The 26512-nt window shown below is 39.2% G+C and overlaps 1 protein-coding gene and 1 long non-coding RNA gene across 4 annotated transcripts in view; one reads left to right on the top strand and one right to left on the bottom strand.

The window, feature by feature from the left end:
- Positions 1-12016, bottom strand: part of FAM81B (family with sequence similarity 81 member B) — a 52658-nt gene extending 40642 nt beyond the window's left edge. The window contains exons 1-3 of one of the 3 annotated variants that reach the window (XM_017959732.2): positions 11926-12016; positions 9356-9463; positions 6465-6529 (exon numbers count right to left, since the gene is read on the bottom strand). In XM_017959732.2, the coding sequence (XP_017815221.1) occupies positions 6465-6529; positions 9356-9409 (119 nt within the window). In that variant the 5' untranslated portion in view covers positions 9410-9463; positions 11926-12016. Of the gene's footprint in view, positions 1-6464; positions 6530-9355; positions 9464-10751; positions 10919-11925 lie in introns of those variants that run through there. The other 2 variants (XM_003899926.2, XM_017959733.2) reach the window with 2 other exon arrangements.
- Positions 11041-25856, top strand: LOC110743500. The gene is made up of 2 exons (XR_002522647.2): positions 11041-11219; positions 25611-25856. It is a non-coding gene; the product is annotated as an uncharacterized LOC110743500 (long non-coding RNA).
- Positions 25857-26512: the final 656 nt, after the last annotated feature.

Below are 26512 nucleotides of genomic sequence, written 5' to 3'. Positions count from 1 at the left end.
TCTGGCCCATGAGATGCAAAGAGAAACCTGCTACGTGGCTTCTGGGTAAAGTGTCTTTGCCTTCAAGAAGGAATACACAAGAAGAAACTTCCCTCTTCTTTGCTGAATGTTGTCCTGTCTGTGCATGATGCTTGGAACTACCAAAGCCATCTCGTGATCATGAGGAAAAAGGAAATGGCAGAGAGAAAGGATTAAAAAACACCTGGCTGCTTAATGATGTTCTGAAGCTACTAAATTTACCAAACTCTGGATTTTTTTTTTGTTGTTGTTATATGAGCTAAGCAGTATTCCTACATTTAAACCATTTTTGGCTAGTGCTTCTATTATGTGCAGCTGAAAGTATTGTGTGTGTATCTAGTCACTTACCAAGAAAAATGCCTTTCAAATAAAGATGCATTAAGTACTTACTAAATATTTACTCTGGTTCATATACAATATTTACTCTAGTCCATACACACGTTTACTCTAGTCCATGCCTGTAATACTACATATTTAAATATAATTGCTCTGTTCCTCAAGAAACTTAGATTAATTCTGATTTCTCATACTTCAATTGGTATCACAGGGGAGGGTGAGGGAGGGAAGTTGTTAAAATACAGATTATTCCACTCCAACACAGACCTACTGAATCATAATTTTAGGGTAGACAGGGAGAGTAAGAATATGCATTTTAAGCAAGTGCATAGGTGATTCTAATATATCCTAAAGACTACACACCACTCATTTGTTTAAGATTGGTCATGTGAATCAGCAAATAATATAAGGCAGAATATATAATGAAGTGCTAAAGTAGTGAACTATGGAATATGAGCTCTCAAGTTTTGTAGACATCCAGAAGCAGCTTGGCAGGTTGGAAAGCAAGGTAGACTGAGGGTAGAATACAGGCTCCACCACTTACCAACCGAGTGTTCTAATTGCTTCATCTGTAAACAGGGTCAACAAGGCCTATTTTGCTGTGTGGTTATAAGTTCTGAGATAATAAGTGAGAAGCGTGCAGTAGAGAGGGTGGTGAAACCAATGCCATACAGCTGTATGTCTGGGGTTAGGAGGGTCCCAGTGCCTCACTCTTGGGGTTGAGGTGCTGTTGGCTAATGTCAAGATTATATCCAGAAAGAGCAATGAGGGGGCAGACCCAAGCCAGCTGTGGTCCTGTCAGGTCTGATTTCAGTGCTGTGGCTATTTGGCCCATTGAAGGAAGCCTTTTAGGAGGGTATCACCTACTGCTATGCAAAGCTATTTGTCTGCAACCATGGAGACATTAAGTGGGATGCAAATGCTGGACTGTAGTTATTTCTTTTCCTTAAGTTTTAAAGTTTATTTTAAAAATTTATTTTATGTTTAAGTAGAGAGCTTTCCTTTTTGAAATTTCTTTTCAGGCCTGAGATTTACTATTAACTGCAGTCTTATTATTATTGCTAATTCTTAAGGTTTAATGAAGCCCCAAATCATGGCTCTGTTTTGTTTTGTTTACATGGTTCCTGCAAGATAACAGACAGCTTATATTTTTTCCCTATTTGCATTGCCACAAGGACAGAGAATATTGTTTTCCAGTTGACCTTTCTAAATCAACCATGGAAGAACAAACACATGAGCATGTCTCAATTTTCTAAGAGATTCCTGACGAGGCCATTATTCAAATCATTAGGTATTCCTAAGGGATACAAACTGAGGGCTTTCCCTAGTAGTAAGATGTAAACTTAAGAACCTCACTGCTTTCTTAGTATGTTATGTATGTCAGTGGAACCTAGATCTAAATTTAACTATGAAAGGAAAGAAATAACTGAATATTCCAGACGAGTGCAGATGGAGTCACCAGCCACAGGAGGAAAAATTCCTACGGGGCCTTTTCAGAGAGATATTTGGGCTTCACATAGATCATTGATTATGTAGCTGACAACTGAATCCGAACAGATTTTCCACAAACTCTGAGTTCTATTTTTCTGTAATTCCGTGTGACTTACACCAGCTGTGCTGTAGCTGGCAGATCGGCCGGTACATGGAGCCTCTCACTTCCCTGCCTGTTCTGTTCTTGTGAATAGAGTCCTAAATTTACTGAGGAGATTCTGATAACCATTTTGGCAACCTGTAATACTCAGAGAATCAAACTTGAGAATTCAACCTTTTTCTAGAACACAAAAAGGCATACTGAAGAAAGATTTCTACATTTTTAGGAGATCTAATGTATGACTAGTTACGGTCTGAGTGCAGAGAGTCCTACAAAAAAAAATCTAAAGTGAAATCTCAGGGAATATTTTGATGCCTCACAAAAATAATCTATGAGTGTGTATGTGGGGAGTGATGAAATAGAAAAAAACATTTTCTATAGTTTCTGTGTTGCTTGTTTATAACCACCCTGGCAAGTGGAGGTTTGTAGCTGGAGAAGCTCCCACTGCTGAGTTTTAGGTAAGGCTGAATGCTCTGGGGGCTGAGGCAGGCAATTTGAGTTCTGGTGGCCTCAGTCCAGGAGGAAGTACACCAGGCCAACATGGGTAGGCCATCACAGAGCACCAGGAAGGGCCCAAGAAGGAGAACTCCATATAGTGGCACGGTCCAGAAGAGACTGGAGAAATAACTGGTCGTGATTCTTTTCCAGTGAAAAGTGATGCCCTCTATAAGGCACACTCCTCATGTTCAGTAGAATTTTTAATAAGATTGCAAAATGAGTGATGTGCCTGGTACAACTGGTTTTCCTTTATGTGGAGGCGTCAAGGTTGACAAAGGTTCCAAACAGAGTCCCTGTGTCAGTGAGGACAGGGTAGATGTCTGGGTCATACTTAGAGGTAAAGCATATGCAAACTGCAGTGGCAAATTGTTTTGATGATGTTGGGAGTTCCTGTAGCATTTGTGGCCCTCTTGAGATACCATATTATCTTGCTCTTTGGGGGTGGGGGTGGGGGAGTGTTTAGTGTGAGTCTCCAGGGGAAAGAACGCTGTACTTGGAGTCAGAGGACCTGGGTTCAAGTTCTATCTCTGTCACAAGCTACCTTCAACCTCTCTGAGGTTGCCCAGAAGAGGGCTCCCTCTCTGTCCTGTGGAGAGAGGGACTCCTGACCCTCCCACCCGGCTGATGAGATCAAGTTAAAGGATGTGTACCTGAAATACTTTGCAATGTCTTGTAACCATGTCTTGTACAATGTTGTATATATGTGTTCTTACAATTATATATAATTATTAAATGGTATTATGGGTTGAATTGTGTCCCCCCAAAAGAAATGGTGAAGTCTTAAGCTTAATATCTCAGTATGTGACCTTATTTGGAAATTGGGTCTTGCAGATATAAATAGTTAAGGTGAGGTCCTACTGGAATAGAGTGGGCCCCTAATCCAGCATGGCTGGTGTCGATGTGAAGATGGCTGTATGTATGTATGCATGCGAAGGTGGCTGTATGAAGACAGAAACAAAGGGAGACACCATGTAAAGATGGAGGCAGAGATTGGAGTGACACATCTATAAGCCAAATAGTGCCAGAGACTCCCCAAAATCACTAAAAGCTAGCTGGGAGACAAGGAACAGATTCCTGTCAGAGCCCTCGGAAGGAACCAATCCTACTGGCACTTTGATTTTGGACTTCCAACCTCCAGAATTGTGAGGTAATACGTTTGTATTGTTTAAAGCTACCCAGTTTGTGGTAGGGAGTTCCCAGCCCAGTAGAAATATAAGGAATTTATTATAGTAGTATCTTATTTCTATTTAGTGCTTATAGTCAATGTATCATTTTCATTGCACTCCCATCACTACCCTGTGGCATAAGTAAAATTTGTCTCTACTCAGGAGGAAACTGAGGCTTGGAGGCTGTGAGTCACTCAGTAGGGAAACATTCCAGTTAGCCTCTCCTCTTTCTCCTACATCACAGCAGCTTTACTTGGGCCAGTTAATGGCTCTTCCTGTTACATTCGCACTTTTCTCAGAGGAGAAAGGTGTGTCTTTTTCTCTACTTCTTAATATGTAACTTGCTGCCAACATCATGTAATTTTTCACCAAGTCACCTTTCCTGTCTGGCTCACATCTCTCCTTGGAGTCCTAAGGGTCTTCTCAGAGGCCCAGAAGTTGAAGGGGGCTCCCTCTCTGCTCTAGAGAACTGAGATCAGCATCAGCCTGACCTCAGTGGAGTTCTCACGCTTTAGCAGAAGGTCTTAAATGTGACAAGAATCCAGACAGCCTCCTGGGAGGGACTGAGCATCATTTGGGTAGCCCATTCCCTTACTAACTGGGGGTCCCTATGGGTAATGCCCAGTCCCTGCAACTGTGCCCACTCTCTGCAGAGCCTTGCCCATAACAGGTGACGGGAGGCATGAAAAGAAGAAAGAGAAAGAGCAAAAGACTGCACTGTGGCTGATAGCAGCACCATCCAACCTAATATGATCTATCTATAGAAAGTTCAACCAACAGAGTTTTGTCTTCCTTTCTCATGCATTGTAGTGTGAAATATCTGTGTTCATCATGTAGTAACAAAAGCAATGCATCACGGAATAATAAAGTGTCTGCCATGGTGCTAAGCAAAACCTTGAAAATGAATACTTTCAGACCCTGAACTCCATATTCCACTCATGAGGGGAAGTCATTAATCATTTATTATTTTGCCCATTTGACTTGCTGAAAGTTTTATGTATCCAGATTTTAAATATCATTCTTTGGTTGTCAGCCAGACCCTCATCTTCACAAAATGTACTCTTGAGAGAATTCCTGAGATATATATTGGCTATAGCCCAGCCTGGAAAACTCTTCAGTATAAAACGTCATTTCCTTGGCCTCCTTTTTGTTCAGGAAAGTTGGAACTTGCCTCATGGACAGCAGAAACTCAGGATTCATTCTCTCTAGAGATTTCCAAATAGGATCCCAGATGCTATCATAGTTCCAATTTGTATTTCCCTCCTTTTCACCCCAGCCATCCTTGCCCCCATTCTGTTGCTGCTACACCATAAGAATGTTCTTGCCTTAGAAACTTTGCTCTTCCCCCAGATGACCACATGGCCAAATTCCTCACTTCCTGGTCTTTTCTCAAATGTCAACTTCTTAATGAGGCCTACCCCAGCCAGCTATCTAATAATTCGTTTCTCTGCTTCCTGCTAGAATGGCTCCAAATGCATTATTAGATAGCTCCCTGAAGGAGCTTCTTGTCAAATTCTTATCACATTTGAAGGATCTTTGTCTGACTTGTTCACAGGTGTCTCTTCAAGCGCCTAGCATGTGCCTGGCACATAGCACATGCTTAATAAATAGATACTAAGTAAGTAAATGGTAACAACCAGTTTTTGAAGATCAAAGAATTGTAAGAATGGAAGAGACCTTAGAACATATTTGATTCCACGGAAAAAAACTTCCCCCACCCCCAGGAGAGTCAGTTAAAGAAAAAAAAAGAAATGTACGGGCAGAATTGATTTTACATTAAAAATTAAATCCCATGGGAAAATAATATACATTCCTAAAGCTTAACCGCCTACTTTATTTCACAGGACAATGTTGATGAGAAATTGTGGGCAGAGTTGAGAAGTAGCAGGCGCTCATCACTGATCACTTGAAACCCCCACCCCATTTTATAGCATAGGCAGATATTGCCAGAGAAGAAATTTTCTTTTTCTCAAGGTCATATAGCTGATTAGAGGCGATGCAAGAGTAGACCTGAGGTGTCCTGGCCTCCTTTTAGTGCTCCTTCCACCACCATCAGCAGCAGAAGAATCAGAAAAAAAAACGCTCTGGTACTTTTCTGCTCAGTTAAGCTTAAATGAGCATTGAATACCCTGTTGTAAAATTAGTGGATATCTGCTCATTGTGAATCAATGAACAAATGTGGAAATCTGAATTGTTACCTTTAATAGAATGTCACCATAATTGTCCTGTCAAAGACTGAAAGCATCCCTCCTTACCCTGCCCCATGGATTCTTATGACCTCGCATTTATCAAGTACCAATAATGCTTGGATGCTGCTCCAACTGCCTGAGGCAGGAAGGGCTTTGTAAACACACCCCATCTGCCTGTCTCTTGAATGTGCATATCTCTGCTCCTAGAGATATTCCCTCCTTGGCTGAGAATTACCCCTTTAGTCCCTGGATTTTTACTTTTTGAGTTGTTATTCTTTGCTGATAGTATTACCTGTAAATATACCCATATAGGTTTTAAGGCCAAACCTCTGAAAACCTGTAATATATATTCAGGACATTTTACGAGTTGATAATGATTTTTACTTAAGTAAAAATGCTTTTCACATAAATCTACAGGAACCTATGGAGGTCATTTAAAGAAAAGGTAGTTAAATCTGCTTGTTCTGTCAATCAGAAAGGAACAGGATCAGGTTTGTCTTTCTGACATGATTTAGTCTCTCCTGAAGGCAGAGAGCTTAAGGTCTCATTCAGGCACATTCATCTTTGACTGAATAATTAAACACAGGATTTTTTCTTTCTTGCATGTGAGATTTGTCACAATAAATGCAGTTAATAGTTAAAACTAGTTGTAATTTACACACTTACTTGTCAACATATTCAACTAGATCTGTAGAATTCTTGGTTGACATTTTGGCTGGAGATAATCTTACCTAAAACAAAGGTTACAGATTCAGAATACATCATCTGCTTCTTTACAGATTACTTTTACGCAGTTTATCTTTAAAGTGTTTTAATTTTAAACAAAAGCTATACCATAGACCAGATAATCAGCCCAGTTAATCTTATACATGCCCCCTTTGTACTGCTAATGACTAAAAACAAAATTAAGTTCTGTGGAGCTATGAGAGAGCTGTATTTCATAGATTAGGTATCACATTCAAGAAAACTTTTTTGGAAAAGTCAAAGCCATAGATTATTCTTAGATAATTTTAAAATGAAATATCTAATGATTATTGACTGAATTACTAAAGAAGTCTTTACAGACTGAATGATTCCTGACATGCTGATTTCTGAGGAGAAACAGCTAATTTTCAAACACAAAGCCCTGAACTACAAAACTAGCCTATCTAAGTATCTGGATGTCAGATTATTATAGCCAGAGCACAGTCATATGCATAATTTATTAACATTAAGTATAGCTGGCCATATGTACACTTAACTGGCAACTTCTAATTCAATAAAGTGGTACTACTAGAAAGTTCTATTTTCATGAAAGTTGATAATTTGCAGCATTTTTATGACAGGAAAGAAGATGCCCAATGTACTCACTGTTTTTCATATCTCGAAAATTCCTTAAATTCTTTTAAGTTTAAAAAACAAGACAGATTTATCCTAATTTTAATAGCCTATTGCCGAACTGGATTCAATATGGAGAATATGAGTGGTATTCCACCTCAGCTAAAAACTTTAACAAAATATATTCCTAAGATATTTTTTCTTGCTTTATGTTACTGTATACTGTAATGGTGGGCAGAATATGTTAAGACTCACATACAGAAAGCATTCCTTTTTCAAATGCCCAAGGAATTACTACTTCTTAAGTTTTAAGAAACTTAATTGGATACCTCCCTCCTCTAAAAAACTTAAAGAAAAAAATGTTAAGTCCATTATCAAGAATGCTAATAAAGAATGCCTGACAAAGTCTCTCCTGACCCAGCCCTGTTGGTGGTGGGCGGGCAGAACAGGCTCGAGGCTGCTCATGAGGGAGCCCGTGAGCCCCCAGGAGAGAGCTTTTACCCTCCCCGCATTGCTGAATGGGGTCTGCAATGGGTCTAATGCTGTTTAGCCATGTCTTCCCCTAGAGAGTGTGGAAACTGCCCTAAGTCCCAGAGGACCTGGTGCCTTCTAGCGCGGAGCGTGTTTTCACTCCTGTTTCCCATTGAAACAGTACTGAGTCCTGAGACCTCACCTACTTCATTGTCAGTTCTTTCCTTGTCACCTTTCCACCGCTCCCTCTGGTCTGTGGGGGGATCTATTTTTGGTATTTCCTCAGCAACCCGTTGGTCCCTCCTTGTATGTTTGCAAACAGTAGTCCTCTCCCAGTATTTGTAGAATTAAAGTGTACGATGAATACAGTGTCCAAGAGCACTAACTTGTCCTTTCTCCTTCGGAAGTGTAACAATTAGATCTATGTTTTATTTTTATTTTATTAATTTTTAAGTCTTATTTGAAAGACCATAAGTAGCATCTTCTTAAAAACACACCTACAACACACACTTTTTTAGTGACAAATGTTAAGCACAACGATGGAGGAATATTTGGAAAAGTATAGAAAAGTTAAAATACAGAATAAAAATTCTCGCTTGTAATTTTGCTACCTAGAACAAAAGCCATTGATGTTGGCTTTTGGTGCAATTTTTTAAATGTAATTTTTAGGTATCTAAGACAGTATTTAAATTTTTATATCTTTGCTAATTGAACATAAGAGTCAGTTCTGTTTTATCCTCATTCCTATAAGCTAGGATGTTATACATAAAAATTGTCTCACAAACAACTTGATGGCTACTATGGGAATTTATCAGTTTTTAGCCATTTCATAATGATACTTTAAAATATTATAGCTTTTTGGTTTTATGGGCTATGAAATACTTTCTTGTATGTGACATACTTTTATTTGACATGATGCCCTATAAAGTGGATATCATTACCTTTACATTAGTATAAGGATGACATTAGTTACTTTAAGTAGCTGAAATCCTTATTATGGAAAGAAATTAAGATGATTATTTTTTATAGGTGAGGAGCTTCAGGATCAGAGAAGTACTAGACTTGCCCAAGATCATGTAGATGATGATGATAATCATACTATAGCCCTTCCTACTTGCTAAGCACTTACTTAGGTGACTCATTCAAACCCACAATAACCTTGTATGATAAGCCTAATTCACCCATTTTACAGAAGAAGAAACAGGTTAAGTAATCATTTCAAAGTCCCACAGCTAGTTTGTGGTACAGCCAATATAATACATACTAAAAATCAATGTTTGATATTGTGCTAGTTGTTTACGTAACAAGTGACTGCATCTGCCTCTTGTTATGCAAATTACGAGGTGTTCAGAGAAGTACAAAAAAAAGTCTAAAAACACTGCTTTAAAAAAATGTTCTTTTTAACGGAGAAGATATGACAAGTTCTAATAAAGGAAACATTCTATTTAGCTATACTGTTTTTCATGTTAGAGATAAAGTCTGCACCTTGAGTTTATCATGGTTCCTTTTGAATCATCATAAAACATACATCATGATCAACTTAAAACAATATTAGCCCCATATATTAAAAATCAGTCTAATTAATGAAATTGTAAATCGAGGCCATTTTTCTTTTCAGCTTGTGTTGTCAGCACTCATTTTGCCAAGACAGAACAAACAGGAAATGTGGGAAAACTATTCTTCCAGGACGTCTTAAACTCTCTGAGCACTCTAAGCTTTAAAAAAGCTGAGCAAAGTATTCTAATTTTAATGTAAATATTGAAAAGTACTTGCTTTCTTTTCTTGGTTATTGGCTGAGCCAGGAAGGGGGCCATCAGGTTCATCTGGCTGTTCCTCTGCAGTCACAGTTGGAGACGCACTTTTGTTTACATCCGTATCTAGGTAACCAGAATGCTGAATCAGGTCAGGAACTATGGCAAGTGAATTTTTGCAGCGCGGCTAATTTTTTTTTTTTTTTTAATTGAGGAAAGTTTCTGTACATACAACTTAGCTTAAAGGGAGGCTTTCAATTTGTTTTACATTTCCCCTTTCCTCACTTATCCCAATTCTCCCCCATACCCCTATAACATCTATAGTTAGCTAGAAGGGCATTTCTTTACGGATACTTCTATAAGACTTTTAGAAACTTTGTTAGGATCAGACGGCTCTAAAATAATCAGGAATATATATTTTTTAAATTATACTTTAAGTTCTGGGATACATGTGCGGAACATGCAGGTTTGTTACGTAGGAATACACATGCCATGGTGGTTTGCTGCACCCATCAACCCGTCATCTACATTAGGTATTTCTCCTAATACTATCCATCCCCTAACCCCCCAACCCCCAACAGGCCCCAGTGTGTGATGTTCCCCTCCCTGTGCCTACGTGTTCTCATTGTTCAACTCCCACTTGTGAGTGAGAACATGCGATGTTTGGTTTTCTGTTCCTGTGTTAATTTGCTGAGAATGATGGTTTCCAGCTTCATTCATGTCCCTGCAAAGGACATGAACTTATCCTTTTTTATGGCTGCATAGTATTCCATGGTGTATATGTGCCACATTTTCTTTATCCAGTCTGTCATTGATGGGCATTTGGGTTGGTTCCAAGTCTTTACTATTGTGAACAGTGCTGTAATAAATGTATGTGTGCATGTGTCTTTATAGTAGAATGATTTATAATCCTTTGGGTATATACCCAGTAATGGGATCATTGGGTCAAATGGTATTTCTAGTTCTAGATCCTTGAGGAATCACCTCACTGTCTTCCACAATGGTTAAACTAATTTACACTCCCACCAACAGTGTAAAAGCGTTCCTATTTCTCCATATCCTCTCCAGCATCTGTTGTTTCCTAACTTTTTAATGGTCACTATTCTAACTGGCATGAGATGGTATCTCATTGTGGTTTTGATTTGCATTTCTCTAATGACAAGTGATGATGAGCTTTTTTTCATATGTTTGTTGGCTGCATAAATGTCTTCTTTTGAGAAGTGTCTGTTCATATCCTTTGCCCACTTTTTGATGGGGTTGTTTTTTTTCTTGTAAATTTGTTTAAGTTATTACCCTGTTGTGCCCAAGCCTTCTGAGGTTCTTCATTGGGATTAATTATTTTGTTTATATGTAAAAAGAAATATAAGATAGTGAAGTAGGAGAAATTTAGAGACCTCGAGTAGTCCATAAGTACCTGAACTCATGATGCTTGGATTTTCCAGCTTTATTTTTTGTTGATTTGATATTTTTGAAAAAAAATCTCTGTGATTTTTTTTCTTTTTTCTTAGGAAGCCAGAGTACCAAGGAATTGTAAGTGCATCCTAACTAAGGTCTTGCTGTTTCTGGGGCCTCTTCCCAAGGGTGACTTAGTAGCATTGTGACTGCAGGAAGGATCTGTGATGTCAATGTGGCTGGCCCTCACAATTGAAGTCAGGAAGTCCCTGGGATTTAGAAGCTTTTAGCGTTTTCTGTAGTGCTCATCGTCATACAAATCACTAAGCCCTTCACTTCTTTGTCTCATGGGGTGGGAAGTGGCCATTGTTAAACTGATATTTCACACTCTTCTCCTGATTTCATCTTCACAGTTTGAAAAGAGACCAGTTATCATCAAGTTGGACCAAGAGGAAATGAAATGCTGTGGTATTCCCAACTCTTTCTCCAAGTATGTTAGGGAGGAAGCTAACTCTTCTAGGTTACAAGGTGACTTCACAGATAGTGCAGCACTAACGAAACGTGACATGGGTCAGAGTTTTACAGAAATAAAAATATTGAACTTTGCCTTTGTAGGGGAAATTTTGTTCAGTTATTTAGCCAAAAAGGGGTGGATGGCTTTAGCTGTAAAATGTTTGTCCGAGTTTTAAAATTAGAATTTGAATGTTTGTTAATACTACTTGGCCTCCATATATGGAAATGATGCTTTGGCTAAGTTGTTGTCCAAATTATGGTATCAGATTTGCCTTGTTTAAAGGCACACAATGTTCAGGATGCTGAGTGACAAACTTTGATCCCACAGATAAAGGACACCTATGATTTGGGCTTCCATGCATATCCCCTAGTCTTAAGCTAAGCCCTTAAAACTCAAAGATGCAGTAGTTCATGGTTTGCAAACAGTCCAAAAGGCTCATTACGCTACCCTAATCATCATTTTATATAGTGCCAAGGGACACTGATACACAGCAGTGACTAAGAGCAGGTGGCTACAGATTCCGAGAGAGTGTGTTGGAACCCTGACTCCTCAACCTACCAGCTATTTACTTTGGACAAAAGTACATCACCTCTTTAAGCCTCAGCTTTCTCCTCTGTGAAATGAGCTAATAATATCGATCCCATAAGGTGGTTGAGAGGGTTAAATGTAATAATATACTTACTGTGTTCAGCTGAGAGCGATGCCAGGAATCCACTAAAAGGTAACTATTGTTAGTGGTTATTTCACAAGGTGCCAATTATCCAAGAAATAGACACAAGCAGAGTCTGTGTGAGAAAGAAAAACTAGATTTAACCTTGCTTAACAAATTTTTGAGATTCTTTCTCTTCTTAAATTCAGCTTTTAATCCATGGTATTTGGTTAGAAAAATTGGCCCTACTAAATTGGACAATTTTAGTAGGTTGTTCTCTAAACATAAATGGCTATTCAATTTTAACATAACAATGCACATAATATATATGTATATTATTCATGTCTGCTCTGGTTTGAATCTCTCCACCAAAACTCATGTTGAAATGCAATTGCCATTCTTTTTTTTTTTTTTATTTTTCGAGACAGAATCTCACACTGTTGCCCAGGCTGGAGAGCAGTAGCGCAATCTTGGCTCACTGCAAGCTCGGCCTCCCAGATTCACACCATTCTCTTGCCTTAGCCTCCCAAGTACCTGGGACTACGGGTGCCTGCCACCACGCCTGGCTAATTTTTTTGTATTTTTACTAGAGATGGGGTTTCACCGTGTTAGCCGGGATGGTTTCGATCTCCTGACCTCGTGATCTGCCCACCTCAGCCTCCCAAAGACTTGGATTACAAGTGTGAGCCACTGCGCGAGGCCTATTGCCATTCTAATAGTATTAGGAGGTAGAGGCTTTAAGAAGCGATTAGGTCATAAGGGCTCTCTCCTCATGAATGAATTAAAGCCTTTATTGTGGAAATGAGGTAGTTATCATAGGAGTGGACTCCTGATAAAAAGGGTGAGTTTGGCTTAGTATCTCTCTTTCTATCTTGCATGCTTATTTCCCTTCGTTTTATGTTACGATGTAATACAAAGATGTATCCTCTCTATCTTGGACTTCCCAGCCTCCGGAACCATGAGCCAAATAAATACCCAGACTTTGGTATTCTTTTTTTGGACAGAGTCTTGCTCTGTTTCCCAGGCTGGAGTGCAGTGGTGCGATCTTGGCTCACTGCAACCTCTGTCTCCAAAGTTCAAGCAATTCTCATGCCTTAGCTTCCTGAGTAGCTGGAACTACAGGCGCGCACCATCACACCTGGCTAATTTTTGTATTTTTAGTAGAGACGGGGTTTTACCATGTTGGCCAGGCTGGTCTCAAACTCCTGACCTCAAGTGATCCCCCCACCTCAGTCTCCCAAAGTGCTGGGATTACAGGTGTGAGCCACCATGCCAGGCCCCAGACTATGGTATTCTGTTATAGCAGAAGAAAATGGACTAAGACACCTTCCCACTTGTCTAAAATGTGTATGCAAAATCCTTCCCAGAAGTCAGTAATCTTCATATATCTTTCCTAATCTAGGGCTAATAAAAGCACAGAAGTTAAAAATGTTCCATTTCAATCTTAAAAGTGGCCTTATACTATAACATATTTAATATAGATCTAAAGACATAATCCTGACATGGTGGTCAGTGATGGGTGCTAGTCAGTGATGGATGCTAGTCAGTGCTGAGGGTCATCAGACAGAAACACTATGTGTTGTGCACTACACAACTCTCTGGGGCACTCATGGTAACACTGTAGATTTTCATATTTGTTACAATAATTTTTCAGGCATATATTAAGAAAATGTTTCATTTTAACAAAGAAAGAGGATAATTTTCCGACATGGTAGTAAAGGGTGTTGAGAAAGGGGCAACTATTTTTAACTCGCACAAGGAGTGTACAGTGAGGCACTGTCAATGACAGACTGCATATATGATGGTGGTCCCATAGGATTTTAGTGGAGGAGAAAAATTCCTATTACCTAGTGATGTTGTAGCCATCATAACATTGCAGTGCAATGCATTACTCATGTGTATCTAGTGATACTGGTGTAAACAAACTTGCTGCACTGCCAGTTGTATAAAAGTATAGTACATACGATTATGTACAGTACATAGTAGTTGCTAATGATAATAAACAACTATGTTACTGGTTTATGTATTTACTACACTATACTTTTTATCTTTTTTATTTTTAGTTGACACATAACTGTACATATTTATGGGATACAGAATGATATTTAGATACACATATACATTATGTATCGACCAAATTAGGATAATTAGCATATCATCACCTCAATCATTTATCATTTTTTCATGTTGTGAATATTTAAAATCCTCTATTCCAGCTTTTTGAAAATATACAGTAAATTATAGTTAACCATTTTTACCCTATAGTGCTGCAGAACATCAGAACTCGTTCCTCCTATCTAGCTGTAATTTTGTTTTCATTAACATACTGTCCTCATTCTCTTCTCCCACTACCCTTCCCAGATTCACAATTCTATTCTTTATTTCCATGAACTCAATTTTTTTTTCTGCCGCATGTAAGTAACAACATGCAGTATTTATCTTTCTGTTCTTGGCTTATTTTGCTTAATGTAATGCCCTCCAGGCTCATCCACATTGCTGCAAATGACAGGATTTCATTCCTTTGTATAGCGAAATAGTATTCCATTGGTTATATAAACCACATTTTTTTTTATCCATTCATCTATTGATGGACATTTAGGTTGAATCTGCAACAAATATGGGAAACCAGGTGTCCCTTTGATATACTGATTTGCTTTCCAGTAGTGGGACTGTTGGATCATATGTTAGTTCTATGTTTATTTTTTTCAGAAGCCTCTGCAGTGATTTCCGTATTGCCTGTACTCATTCGCATGCCCACCAACAGTGCATAAGTGCTCCCTTTTCTCTGCATCCTCACCAGCATTTGTTAACTTTTGTCTTTTTGATAATAGGCATCCTAACTGGGGTGAGGTGGTATCTCGTTGTGGTTTTAATTTGTATTTCCCTTATGATTAGTGATGTTGAGCAGTTGAGCTTTTTTTCTACATTCCTATTGGCCATTTGTATGTCTTCTTTTGATAAATGTCTATTTAGACAATTTGCCTTTTTTTTTTTTTTTTTTTTTGGCACGGAGTCTCATTCTGTTGACTAGGCTGGAATGTAGTGGTGTGATCTCAGTTCACTGCAACCTCCGCCTCCTGCGTTCAAGTGATTCTCCTGCCTCAGCCTCCCTAGTAGCTAGAGGTACAGGTGTGCACCACCACGCCTGGCTAGTTTTTGTATTTTTGTTAGAGATGGGCTTTTGCCATGTTGGCCAGGCCAGTCTTGAACTCTTGACCTCAGGTGATCTGCCTGCCTTGGCTTCCCAAAGAACTGAGATTACAGGTATGAACCACTGCACCTGACCCTTTGCCCACTTTTTAATAGATGATTTGCTGCTGTTGAGCTGTTTGAGTTCCTTATATATTCTGGATGTTAATCCTGTGTCAGATGAATAGTTTGCCAATATATTTTCTCATTCTAATCGTTGTCTTTTAACCCTTTGATATTTTTCTTTGCTGTGAAGAAACTTTTGAGTTTAATACAGTCCTATTTGTCTATTTTTGTTTTCATTGCCTGTGCTTTTGAAGTCTTTAAAATCTTTGCCTAGTGTCCTGAAGTGTTTCCCCTATGTTTTCTTCTAGTAGTTTTATACTTTCAAGTCTTATATTTAAGTCCTTAATTCGTTTTGAACTGATTTTTTTAATATAGTGATGGATAGTATTCTACTTTCATTCTTCTGCATATGAATATTCCATTTTCCCAGCACCATTTATTGAAGAGAGTATCCTTTTACCATTATATTGTTCTTGGCACCTTTGTCAATAATCAGTTGGCTGTAAATATGTGAATTTATTTTTGTTCCATTGGCCTATGTGTCTGTTTTGATACCAATACCATGTTATTTTAGCTATTATAGCTTTGTAGTATATTTTGAAGTCAGATAGTGTAGTGTCTCCAGCTTTGTTCTTTTTGCTCAGGGTTGCTTTGGCTATTCAGGGTCGTTTGTGGTTCCAAATTTTAGGAGTTTTTTTTTTTTTCTATTTCTGTGAAGAATGTCATTAATAATTTGACAGAGAATGCATTGAATCTGTAGATAGCTTTCGGGAGTGTGGTCATTTTAAGAACATTAATTATTCCAAGCCATGAGCATTGGTCTTTTCATATGTTCGTATCCTCTTCAGTTTCTTTCATCAGTGTTTTATAGTTTTCAGTGTAGAGGTCTTTCACCTTTCTGGTTAAATTTATTCCTAGACATTTTATTTTTTTGTTAGCTATTTGATTTCTTTTTCAGCTAGTTCATTATTGATATATAAAAATGCTACTGATTTTTGTATGTTGATTTTGTATTCTGTAAATTTACTGAATATATTTATTAAGTCTAAGAGTTTTTTTTGTGGAGTCTAGGTTTTTCTAAACATAAGATCATGTCATCCTCAAAGAGGGACAATTTGACTTCCTCTTTGCCAATTTGGATACACTTTATTTCTTTCTCTTGCCTAATTGCTATGGCTAAAACTTTCAGTATTATGTTGAACAGGAGTTGTGGAAGTGGGCATCCTTGTCTTGTTCCAGTTCTTAGAAAACGGCTTTCAACTTTACCCCATTTTTTCTAATTTTTAAACATTTCTGTTAAAAACTAAGACAAACACACACATTAGTCTAGGCCCACACAAGGCCAGTATCATCAATATTACTGTCTTCTATCTCTTGTCCCACTGGAAGATCTTCAGGAGCAATAGTATACACTGTTAGCTGTGAGTTTGTCATATGTGGTCTTTATAGTGTGGAGGTACGTTCCTTCTATGCCTAGTTTGTTGAGAGTTTCTATTATGAAGCAATGTTGAATTTTGTCAAAAGTTTTTTCTGAATATATTGTGATGACCATATCATATTTTTCTGCATTCTTTTGATATGATGTATTACATGTATTGACTTGCATGTGCTGAACCATCCGTGCATCCCTAGGATACATCCCACTTGATCATGGCGTATGATCTTTTTGACATGTCATTGTATTTGGCTTGTTGTATGCCTGATGTGCATAGATGCAAAAATTCTCAACAAAATATTTTGGAACAAGAAATGGAAGACAGTATAGGCCTAGGCTAACATGTGTGTGTGTTAGCTTTTAACAAAAATGTTTAAAAATTAGAAAACATAAAGTTTTAAAAATAGAAAGAAGCTTATAAATAAGGATATAAAGAATGAAAATTTCTGTACAGCTGTGTGATGTGTTTGTGTTTTAAGCTATGTGTTATTACAAAAGAGTTAAAAATTAAAATGTGAAGTAAAAAATTATAGTAAGCTAAGGTTAATTTATTAAAGAAAGCAAAGGTTTTAAATAAATACAGTATAGCCTAAGCGCACAGTGTTTATGAAGCCTACGGTAGTGTACAGTAAAGTCCTAGGCCTTCACATTCACTCATCACTCATACACAGATTCACCCAGAGCAACTTCCAGTCCTGCAAGCTCCATTCATGGTATGTGCCCTACACAGGTGTGCCATTTTTTATCTTTTATACCGTATTTTTACTCTACCTTTTCTATCTTTAGATACATACATACTTACCATTGTGTTGCAATTGCCTTCAGTATTCGGTACTGTCACATGCTGTGCAGGTTTGTAGCCTAGGAGCAATAGGCTATACCATATAGCCTCGGTGTTTGGTAGACTACACCATGCAGGTTTGTGTAAGTGCACTCTATGACGTTCACACAATGATGAAATCGCTTGACATATTTCTCAGAACCTGTCCATTGTTTGACCTTTGTAAAGCAATACATAACTGTATTTGGACCACTGACAGCCAGTACCCTGGGTGTCCTCTGTTGAACTGGCCTTAACTAGTCATTAGACTGACTAGCCAAAGCAGCCAGTCGTCATTGGTAGGCTGTGTCCTCCTCAACTCTCTTTTCTTTCTTTCTTACTTTTGCCTCATCTCCTACCTGTTGTCCTAAGAGCTCTTAGGGTGTCCTTCAGGTCTCCCTTAGGGCTCCTCACCTTTCCTTGTGCTATTCTGATTTTATCTGCTCTGGCCTTCTAGTAATCTCTAATGTGTTTAGCACTTAATATTTAGGAGATATTCTTCGTGTTTCACCTCATCATTCTTACAAGTGAGGCTGCACAGGTATGAATATCCTGATTTTACAGATAAAATTACAAGGAGGTTCAGAGAAGTCAAGTGACTCACTGAAGAAACTGGTGAAACTCTGACTGAGTAGACCTCAGGTCTGCTGACGCTTAGTCTTGGTACCATTCCTCCCAGGATGCATCACACCGAATTCCACTCAAGTGTGGGGCTTTGACTTCCATTCTCTTCCATTCTGTGTTTGAACCCAGTGAAGAGACTAGGGTTGCTATTTCAGTGAATGGGGCATTTTTTGAGGCAGGGTATATTTTCATTCCCCTCGAGCTGAGTGACTGACTTCTGTAGTCTTCAGGGAGATGACATGAATCATCTGGTAAAGTAGTTAGAAACATGTTCTCTGGCAACAGACTACCAAATTCAACTCTCCTCTCCGCTGCTTACCAGCTGGATAGTCTTGCAAAATGATATAATCCTGTTTTCCACCTATAGAATGGGATGATGATAATAGCACAATATTAATAATTCTGTAACAATATAATATTATAGAAATTAATCAGATGTGTAAAGCTGTTAAAACATGGGCTAGAGCACAGTAAGCACTCAATAAATCTTAGCTCATGTTCTCTTAGGTCTAACCACATCTGTTTTATTGAATTTTCTAGGTGGGTTTCTTAGTAGGAACTCAATAGCTATTAAATGAATAAATGTAAGACTGTACTTTAGCCGTGAAAGACCCAGCCTGTGGAAGGAGCCAGAGGCCAGTTTCCATGCACTATTTCTGAATGGCCCCAGTCTCCCTCCTAGTGCGTGGATCTGACCCATCTCCCATCACCACAAATCTCATTCTAGGAACCTCTACCACTGACTCAGCATCAAAGGAATTCTCTAAGATTTCTAGAACCATTTATTTAAGAACAACTCTCAGCACCTCCTAATTTAAGGAACTGATTGTTCTGGGAACATTAAGAAAATGTTGAAAGTCTCCCTTTCTCAAGAAACTTCATTTCTCAGTAGGGGAGAGGGGTGAGCCCACAGCTGACTTGTAAATCAAGGCAGCCAGGGCTACATTACATGGTCATATAGTTCCATCATCCTGGCTTCTCACGCTTCCCCAAACTTTCCTGGCTAAACCAAACCTAGGCGAAATCCATCTCTCTGCTCACGCTGCCTGTATTTTTGCAGCAGAACATGGCTGGGAGAAAACATGCAACTGTGTTGACTGGCCTCCAAATTTATGACTACAAACCTTAAGTGGGTCCTTAATGCTTCCTGGCAATTATAGTATCAGATTTCCTTAGTTCATCACTCTCCTACTCGCCTAGATGACTCTCATGCCTTTTCCTCTGACCTCAAACTACCATCAGCTCCCCTGTCACCTGCTGACCTTTCCATTTTACTTCCCCAAGAAAACAGAAATAATCAGAAGGAAATTTTGACAAGCTCCACCCCCACCCCGACGTGTGTGACCTACGTGCACCCATGTCCATATATTCTGTCTGCTCCTGTTTCAGCAGATGAACGATCTGTGCTCCTTGTTAGGGCCAATGCCCCAGTGGTCCTCAGATCTCACTCTCTCTCAACTACTCAAGGACATTGCTCCAGGGATTTTCCCCTTTTCTCTCTTTATTGGCTCATTTTCATTGGCATGCAAGCATACATTTATTTCTCCCACTCACCTTAAAACAAATAAACAACCTTCTCTTGATCCTATAATATATCCCCTTCCAGCTACCACTCAATTTGTTCCTTTTCTGCACAAGAACATTCCCTGAAGTGTTGTTTATATTTTTCTCTTCATAGTGGCCTCTTTGCTATGGCCTGAATTGTGTCCTGCCCCCTCTGATTCTTATGTGGAAGCCCTAACCACCAGTGTGGAGATACGGTCTTTTGGAGGTAATTGCATGTAAATGAGGTCATGGGGTGGGGTCCCGGTCTGACAGAGTTGTGGCCTGAAGAGAAGGAGGAAGAGGAAGAGGTTGAGCATTGTGGCTCACCCTCATGCCTATAATCCTAGCGCTTTAGGAGGCTGAGGCAGGAGGATCACTTGAGCCCAGGAGTTCAAGACCAGCCTGGACAACATAGTGAGACCTCATCTCTACAAAAAAATTTAAGAAGTTAGCTGGGCATGGTGGCAGCGAGTGCCTATAGTCCCAGCTGAGGCTGAAGCGGAGGATTGCTCGAGCCTGGGAGGTCAAAGCTGCAGTGAGCTATGATTGTGCCACTACACACTCTCCTGGGCAACAGAGCAAGACCCTGTCTCAAATATATAATAAAAATAAAAAAGAAGGCGGGGGAAAGAGAGATCACTATCCCTCTGCCATATGAAGACACAGGGTCTGCAAGCCAGGAAGAAGGCCTCACCAGGAAACAAATCTGCCAGTGCTTTGATTTTTGACTTCTAAGCCTCCAGAACCGTGAGGAAATGAATTTTTGTTGTTTGAGCCAGCCAGTTTGGTATTTTGTTAGGGTAACCCAAGTAGACAAAGACACTCTTGAACCACTGTTTTCCCCAGCCATGTTCTACTGTACAGATACGGGCAGGAGTACACAGAGAGATGGATTTAATCAGGGTTTGGTTTAGTCAAGAAAGTCTGAGGAAGTGGAAGACGCACAGGATGATGACATCGTTTGACCATGTAATGTAGCCCTCGCTGCCTTGATTTCGAGTCAGCTGTGGGCTCACCCGCTCCCCGACAGAGAGATTCAGTTTCTTGAGGATAGGGGCTTTTTTTTTTTTTTTTTTAATCCTTATATTTCTCCTTACATTTCTCAATGACCTCAGCACAATTGATACCTTAAATTAAGAGGTGCCCAGAATACTTCTTAAAGAACTCCTAGAGAATCTCAGGATGCTGAGTCACCAGGTAGAGGCTTTCTATCTAACTCTTGTAACTTCCATTAATGCTGCTCTTGTCAAGGTCCCCAATGACCTGTTTATCAGTAAATCCAGTGGTTAATTCTCAGCCCTCATCTTACTTGCCCACTTAACAGCATTTGACAGAGTTGACAGCTGTCTTCTCCCTGATACTTTTCCTTTACTTCTCTCCCACTTTTCTGCTACTCCTTTTCATAGATTTCTCTTTCATCTCCCTGACTTCTGAGTGGTTGTTCCATAATCTCAGTTGCCTAGACCTTTTCTGAAAATCCCGCATCCTTGGAAACCCCTCCCCTACCTCTGAATGTTGACGCACCCTAGAGCTCAGTCCTTGGACTTCTGCACTCGCTACCTTGATGATCTCCCCTAACCTAATGGCTGTAAGGTGATGGTGCCTCAAATCCTCTTCCCTGAAAAGCTGCTCCCCTCATAGTGTTTTCCATTGTAGTAAATGGCAATAGCCTTTTTCTAGTTTGCTCAAGCCCCAAACCTTGGAATCCTGCTTCACCCGTCTCCTTCTCTGATATCCTACTTATTTACCCCACCTTTAAAATATATCCAGAATTGGGAAGTTTCTAGCTGCTTCCTCTGCTAGTCCAAGCCACTATTATACTAGCCCAAGGCATCATTCTTTCTCCTCTGGATGATTGCAATGGCTTTCTAATGCATTTCTTATTGCAATGGATTTCTAAAACCAATCTTGCCCCCTCTCATAAATTATTCTCAACAAAATAGTCAATGAGGTCAAAGTTAAGGCTGAATATGAAACTCTATTCAAAAATCCTTCAAGATTTTCCATCTTGCTCAGAGTAAAGGACAAAACTTTTCTAAGATCTGCAAAACGTTCTGAGGCAATGTGACAGGGTCCTCCCATTGCTGCTGACCCCATCTCCTGCTACTCTTTCCCTTGCTTACTCTCCTCCAGCCACGGTGGCCCCCTTATGATTCTTTGAGCACACAGGCAGGTCCTTGCCTCAGGGCCTTTGACCTTGCTATTGCCTCTGTTTAAATGCACTTTCCCTAGATCTTCCCTCTTTAGCCCCTTACTTGATTCTCGACTTTACTCAAATGTCACTTTCTCAGACAGTCCTTCCCTGGCCATCTAAAACCACTGTTTCCTTTCATATGACACATACTTCCTGTTACTATTTCCCTCTGAGTATTTACCTATCTAATATACGTAAGAGTTAAAGAAGGAGGAAAGAAACATGAAGAACGGCTCAACAGTCAAAGACAAGTTTATTTTGGAGGATAAGCATAAGAGGGGCTTCTGGCCGATTTCAGTTAGGAGCACTCTCTCTTACAGACTAAGCGTGTTTAAGAGTTCAGGGTGGGAGAATTTATCACAGACTTGGAATGTTTCTGTGTGGAGGAGAAGTTTATTGCAGGGTTGGAATGTCTCTGGTTGGAGGGGATGTTATCCTGGGGCTGACATCTCTCTGGTAGTAAGGGAGGTTATCTTGGGGCTGGCATGTCTCTGGTCAGGGAGGGGTTCATCTTAGGGTTGGAATGTTTCTGGTTGGAGATGTCATTTGTTGTTTATGGTTATGCGGACATTAGCCATTAGGCTGATGCCCTTTGGGTTGGATTTAGGCAGTTTTTGATCAATGGGGAATTTTAAAATTGCGGCGCTTGTCCAAAATGGTGATGCTCTTGCTCTGTCAATATACATTTTAGTTTTCTTTTTAATTCTTTCCTCTGCTAGAATCTAAGCTCCATAAGAGCAAAAATTTTTGTCTTTTTATTTCACTGCTCTGCCTCAATGCCTGGAGTGGTGTCTGGCACATTGTACGTGCTCAATAAATATTTTAACAGACTGAATACATGAAAACCTTAAAAGGTGTAGACAAATTATACAGGGGAGTTCAGAAGCACAGGTGACTTCTCTCTGAGGTCAGGTGGATGAATGTGGCATGAATTATGGAGGATTTGGCATTTTACCTGAACTTTGAAAAACGTGCAGGCTGGAGATCTACAAAGTTTGAATGGCACTCATGGTTGCTTGACTCTTCCCTTCTCCCAAAATCAATCCTAAAGATACTTCCAGTAGCTCTTACTGCCTAGGACCCTTCACTGACACTTGGAGAGAGGCAAGCCCTCTCTCCTCACCGCCAAAAATTCCTTGTTGTATTCTCTCTCCTGTCTGATTTTCAGCCAGTTGTCTATTAGAAAGACATTTCAAACATTAGTGTATATAAAATTCACCTGGAGAACTGCTTACACAGTAGATTTGTAGGCTCCACCCCATGGGTTTCTAAACAAGCTCATGTTGATCCAGAGATCCAGGGATCATACACTGAAAAACTCAAAGAAAAGGATTTCTAAAATGGTATCCCTGAAGGCCTATAGAGAAGATAATTTTGGCCAGAGGGCATCTTTGATGTCCTTAAAATTGCTACCATATTCCTATAACTCTATCATTATCTATCTATCTCTTTGTCTGTTTATCCACCTATCCTTCCATCATCTGTTTCAGATTCTGTGTTTGAATGAATTGTTGTATAATGTAGCAATGCTGGAGATCTCTCCTTTCAACACAATTTCCCTGGTCTTGATTACCATCTGCATCTTTCCCAAGGCCAAACCACATCCTATGGGAAGTCCCTCTCCTATGCCAACTAGCAATTTGCTTTCATTCCTTCTTTCTATTTATACCTGGCTACTACCCCTTCTTCCAACTGTCAGTGAGGTACTTATTTTCATTTCTTTTGTTTCCTATTATCACTTCTGTTTTCCCTCCTCCTGAACAAAAAGCTTCTCCCCAGACACATATTTGTAGTCAAGATACTACGTTAAATCCCACCTCCCTTAGCTCTCATTTCATTTCCTGCCTTCAACTCCCATTGCCCTTTATCTGGCTTTGGCTAATAACAGCCAGATGAGTTGAATAACCAAATTAAGATGTGCAATGCATTAAGATACAGTGACCCTGATAATTTTCAGTGGAATAAAATGCAACGGAAAAATATACTCTGGAGAAATGTATTTGTCTTTGGCACAGTCTGTCACACATATTCACATGTGCAGAGTAAAACAAACAAACCAAAAATGACTAAAAAATAGACAAAATCTTGTGTGATGGCAAATACAGTACGAAGATAGGTGAGCTAACAATTCAAAGACAATGACCACTCCTGTGGCTGTTTATTTATTATGTTGCTACCAGGTATAGGACTAATAGACCTTTGTGGGGCCAATAAAAGCTGTGCTCATTGTTAAATTAGTTTACAGAATCTATATGTAGATCTATATGTAGTAGATCTATACTATATGGCAGTAGGAATATTTATTCTAGCTGCAAAAATCTTTTTTCCTGTGGAGAAGTTTCTTGTTCTGCCAGAGAGGCTCTGAGCAAGCCTTTGTGGACCTAGCAGTCTGCTCTGAAAAACCCTTAGTCAGCATCCCTGAGACATCAGCCCACCAGGACCAGGCTGGTGGTGGGCAGCCATCCTAGATTGCTGCTCTAATGATGAAGATCCTATTTTTGTTGTGGAGCAAGACTGGTGTCCCCAACTCTCCAGCATGACACAAGCAACCTGTGCTTCAAGGTGACCAGAAATATCAGTTTAAAATGCATATAAATAGATTCTAATTCCAAAATCAATGGATGTATTTTTGGCCCTAGACATCTACACATTTAAAATGGCTCTAAGACAGAAGTTAATATTGTATCTGTTTTGTCTCATCAATTTAAAGAATAATGAAAGCCATGAGAGAGAAGTTTTCATGTGTTCTGGGAATACCTTTTTATGCCACCATTAAAATAGATGATTCTATTCTGTACAAAACTTACTCCCGAGGAACCCTCTCTTCTGAAGAAAGGCCCATTTCAGTAGAGGCTAAATACCCACATCTCTCTGTGGCCACGATTACTTATCTTGTAAGAGTTTGGGCATCTTCCATTCATTATTGTTGCTGTCTAGCATGCCTTATCTTTTTAAAAATCAAAGTAAAAATAATTTGTCTGATGCATTTCTTTCCCTAGAAATGTGTGATTGGTTTTCATAGGTATAGAAACACTTAGGCCAAATTGTAGAGTAAGGAGATAGGAGCAAGTCAAACATTTTACTGAATGCCTACTATGTGCAAGGCATTCTATGTATATATTCATTCAGATATTTATAATTCAACCATTCTCATAACAACTCAATGAGTATATTATCCCGTTTTACAGGTGCAAGCTGAGAAACTTTCTCAAAATATGACAAATCCATGCTCTTCCCACCTTACCAAGCACCTTATCACTGAAGTCTCTCTGTATCTTCTTTGTCTTCTCCTGTCCCCTTCTTTTTGGCACCGCTTCTGCCCTTTGCCAGGCACCTTGTGATTAGATACTCAGGTTCCCCACTGAAGACATCCAGTCATTCATTCTGTCATTCATTCAGGCATACGAGCATTCAAACATTTATTGGGTATCCTCTATGCACTTTTCTAGGTCTTGGAAATATAACAATACCAAACAGAAAAACATTTCTGCCCTTGCCAACATTCTAGAAGGGAATGGTCAATAAGTACACAGATAGCTAAGATGCAGTGTGGTGAGTGCAATTATAGAGGAAAGTCCTGTAGCTGCAGGGGTGGAGAGGAAGAGCACAGAGAGGCCTGCAGGGAAGAGGGAGGGAAGAAGACTTCTTGGAAACTTTGACATGTGAGGGGAGTTGTGTGGCCCTGTGAGAATTAGCCTCATGCAGTGGACAAAGCATTTCTGCTCAGTGAATGCTCATTCCCGTAACAGGTAGTGCAGGGTGGCAGGACCAGAGGGTTGACAATCAGAGATGAGGCTGTACAGCTGAGTAGAGGCAAGACTCTGAAAGGTCTTCTATCTTTGTAGGCATGATAAAGAGTTTGGAATCTATCCTGCTGCTGATGGGGAAGGAACTGAGTTGTCAAGTAGTGTTCACTGAGTCCTTGAGTCCTGTGGATGCCCTTACGTGCTAGAACAAAGCCTAAAAAGATGCGAATGAAATGCAAACATGGGCAAATGTATGAACTCTGATTCTACTTTGGTGTAAAGGTAAACTTAAGACCTCAAGTCAATAATGTGATATGTGATAAAAACTTAAGTCCTTGTGGAAAATTCTGTTGTACTTCTTCCTTGTGCCTAAAACTGCTGTTTTTTTTTTTTTTTTTTTTTTTTAAACCCATTCAAACTATTTGGAAACTTGGGACCCTGAGGCCACATTGCTGCTGAGGAGTTTCACAGCACTTTGTCAGAGAAATACCTATTAATTACAAACCAGTTTCATTTTTGTGACATTAAAAAATATATATATGAATTTGAAAAGACTGTGTAAAATAAAGAGACAAAAAAATCAACTTTGAAAAATTATTTCCCAGAATTGGGGTATCTCTGTAATTATTTTTATGTTTTAAATATTATATTCAATTTTCACACATATATAATTTTACATAAAAGCATAAATGTCCTATAGCATAGAAATACCAGAAAGGATTAGTATTCTGAATATATAAAACATATTCCAAAGTATACAGGAATGGACACCTGTAGTTATCCCCTTTGACATAATCACTGTATACATTTTTTATGTGTTTTTTTCTATTTCTATGAGATCTATTGAGATCATGTTATATATAATTTTATATCTTGACCTTTTTCACTTAACCTTAATGATAGGCTGTATTTTGACTTCTCACCTGTTATTACATATTTTTGAAAATGTGATAAAGTACATTCTATGGAAAATGTGATTTTGTTTATCTGCTTTTTTATTT

This window comes from Papio anubis, chromosome 5 (assembly GCF_008728515.1).
Source record: "Papio anubis isolate 15944 chromosome 5, Panubis1.0, whole genome shotgun sequence".
In the NCBI taxonomy this organism is placed as follows: domain Eukaryota; kingdom Metazoa; phylum Chordata; class Mammalia; order Primates; family Cercopithecidae; genus Papio; species Papio anubis.
This window is presented reverse-complemented; position numbering and strand designations above follow the sequence as displayed.